This window comes from Merops nubicus, unplaced genomic scaffold, assembly GCF_000691845.1.
Source record: "Merops nubicus isolate BGI_N331 unplaced genomic scaffold, ASM69184v1 scaffold30159, whole genome shotgun sequence".
Lineage (NCBI taxonomy): Eukaryota > Metazoa > Chordata > Aves > Coraciiformes > Meropidae > Merops > Merops nubicus.
The window spans coordinates 8,412-10,560 of record NW_008630713.1 but is presented as its reverse complement, the minus strand read 5'-3'; the positions used below and the strand labels follow the sequence as shown (position 1 = coordinate 10,560).

General features: G+C 62.3%; 1 protein-coding gene across 1 annotated transcript in view; it reads right to left on the bottom strand.

Annotated features, from left to right (window-relative positions):
* Positions 1–105: 105 nt before the first annotated feature.
* The window catches only part of AFAP1L1 (actin filament associated protein 1-like 1), a gene marked incomplete at both ends in the record, with an annotated part of 6,691 nt that continues 4,647 nt past the window's right edge, over positions 106–2,149 (bottom strand). The window contains 5 exons of the mRNA XM_008947400.1: positions 106–184; positions 526–671; positions 1,079–1,290; positions 1,745–1,897; positions 2,040–2,133. Of these exons, the coding sequence (XP_008945648.1) occupies positions 106–184; positions 526–671; positions 1,079–1,290; positions 1,745–1,897; positions 2,040–2,133 (684 nt within the window). The remainder of the gene's footprint in view (positions 185–525; positions 672–1,078; positions 1,291–1,744; positions 1,898–2,039; positions 2,134–2,149) is intronic.

Here is a 2,149-nt window from a genome sequence, read left to right as displayed (position 1 = left end):
CTGAAACGCCCCTGGGGCTGTCGCAGCCTGCCCGAGGCTCCCCGAGGCATCTCCTGCAGCCCAGCCACGGCGGTGGGAGAGGGCGGGCCACGGGACCACGCTCACCTGAACCTTCTCATAGGGGACGTCATCGTATACCACACGGGAGGAGTCTGGCCGGTGGTCCTGGGAGGAGCTGGCCCACCTGCAAGAAGAGGGATGGGGTCTTCCTTTCCAGGACATCCTTGCCAGCCCCTCAGTGAGCCCTTCCTCCATTGCTCTCCCAGCTTCACTCACAAGCACTGTAGTCTACCCTACCATGCATTTCTCTGAAGTCCTTCATCAGCATTGACGAAACACCTTTGGCTTTCCATCCTGCCCAAGGGAAACTGCCTGCTTTGGGAACCACCAGCCATTGGGATCCTGGCTCTCCCTGAGATTATGGCACAAACCGTGTCCCAGCCCCTGCCTTTTTTATGGAACGCAATGTCCTGTCCCAACCACAGCCCCTTCCGAGCCCACGACACAGCAGGGGAACAGCCTTACAGGTAGGAGTGCCTCACGGCTGTCACTATGTTAGCAATTGTCTCCACATCCACATAGTCATAGTGCAAGGCCTCTGGTGCTGTCTGTGAGCCTGTCTCCACCAAAAGGAGACCCAGCCAGCGGCCCAGGTCTTCCGAGCAGCTTGCCTGCAGGAGAGAAGAAGGGTTGGGCTGCATGCCGAGCTCCTGGCCCCTTGATACTGCCTCCCAATGCAAAGTGCCATTGTGGAGGAAGGCCCTCTGACCTGAAGAGTGTGTGCAAGACTCAGTAGGGTCCGAGAGAAAGCATACAGGTGCGTGCAGGAGGTCCCAGCCCCAGAGCTCCAGCCACCCCCTCCAGCACGCCTGCTTCAGCCCTGGCAGCTTCCTCCCTGCCTCCAGCCTGCAAATACCGTTCGGCTGCCCCCAGCCCAGCCCAGTGATACCCTGAGCTTCCTTAACGTGCAGGGGAGGGGAAAACAAGGCACTGCTCGCATGCAAGCGTTGGTCATCCCAGGAGATGCTCCCCCAGCTTGGCAACCCCCTTCGCCCTGCCCGCCCCAGCTCCCGCTCACCTCCAGCGCGGCCACCTCCTGCCCGTTGCGAAGGATGCGGAAGGCGAAGGGGTGCTTGGGGCCCAGCCCCGGGACCACCTCGCAGCCCCGGAGCACGATGGCGTTCACGTGGGTCCGCAGGTCGGTGCGGTCCTTGTGGAAGTAGAGGGTGTTGCCCTTCAGGCGACACCAGCGCTCCTTCCAGCACTGGTTAACCAGGACGCTGAGGTGGCCTGGGGGTGGCAGGGCAGAAGGAAGGGTCTCAGCACCAGGTTGGCTGCACCTCGGACAGGCTTTGACGAGACATGGCTGCCCAGAGATTACAGGATGGCTCCCTACTCGTTTGGTCCTTCTGTGTCTCAGTTCCCCCACAGAGAGCCAGCTAGGACACTCTGGGCTCAGGTGAGGTGCCAGCTCACTGACACACATTCACCCAAGCCTGTTTTCTGTGACGTGGGTGACCCCTCAGCCCTTCCCCACACACTATGGGAGTCTGCAGAGCTGGGACTGGGCACCATTTTGTAACCTGCGGCAGTGCCACAACTCCCAGCAGCTCGGTGAGCTTGCCCCCACCTCACCACCTCCTTGCCCCCTCCTGCCCCAGTACGGTCAGGCTGGGGAGCAGGATGCCAGCTCCTCACCCTAGATGAGCCAAGCCCCGTCTCTGCCCCCCCAGCCCACACGAACCGCAGCAGGGGATGTCTTCCTCAGTGGAGGAGGTCTGTGTGTCCTCAGGAGAAGGCTTCTTCTTGGAGAAGCTGATGATCCTGGTGATCTTCTTCCCTGCTGCCCGACTCATTGAGCCCTTCAGGTCTGCCAAGCCGCTCTTTTTGCCTTTCCCTGGAAGGATGGGGTAGCTGTGTGGCCTCAGCGCACGTCACAGCATCCCCCTGCAGCAGGAGAGGATGCTGCCCAGCTGTGGGGCACACAGCCAGTCCCCCGGCCAGGGGACAGCCTGCCTGGCTGGGGACAGGGCCCGTACCGTGCTCGCCGGGCTCTCTGCGGGCTGCCGGGGAACCGGTCTCGCCCGTGGCCACGCTGTCGGAATCGGAGGTGTGCTTCTCCTGGGAGAGCCGCTGCGGAGGAGCGGAG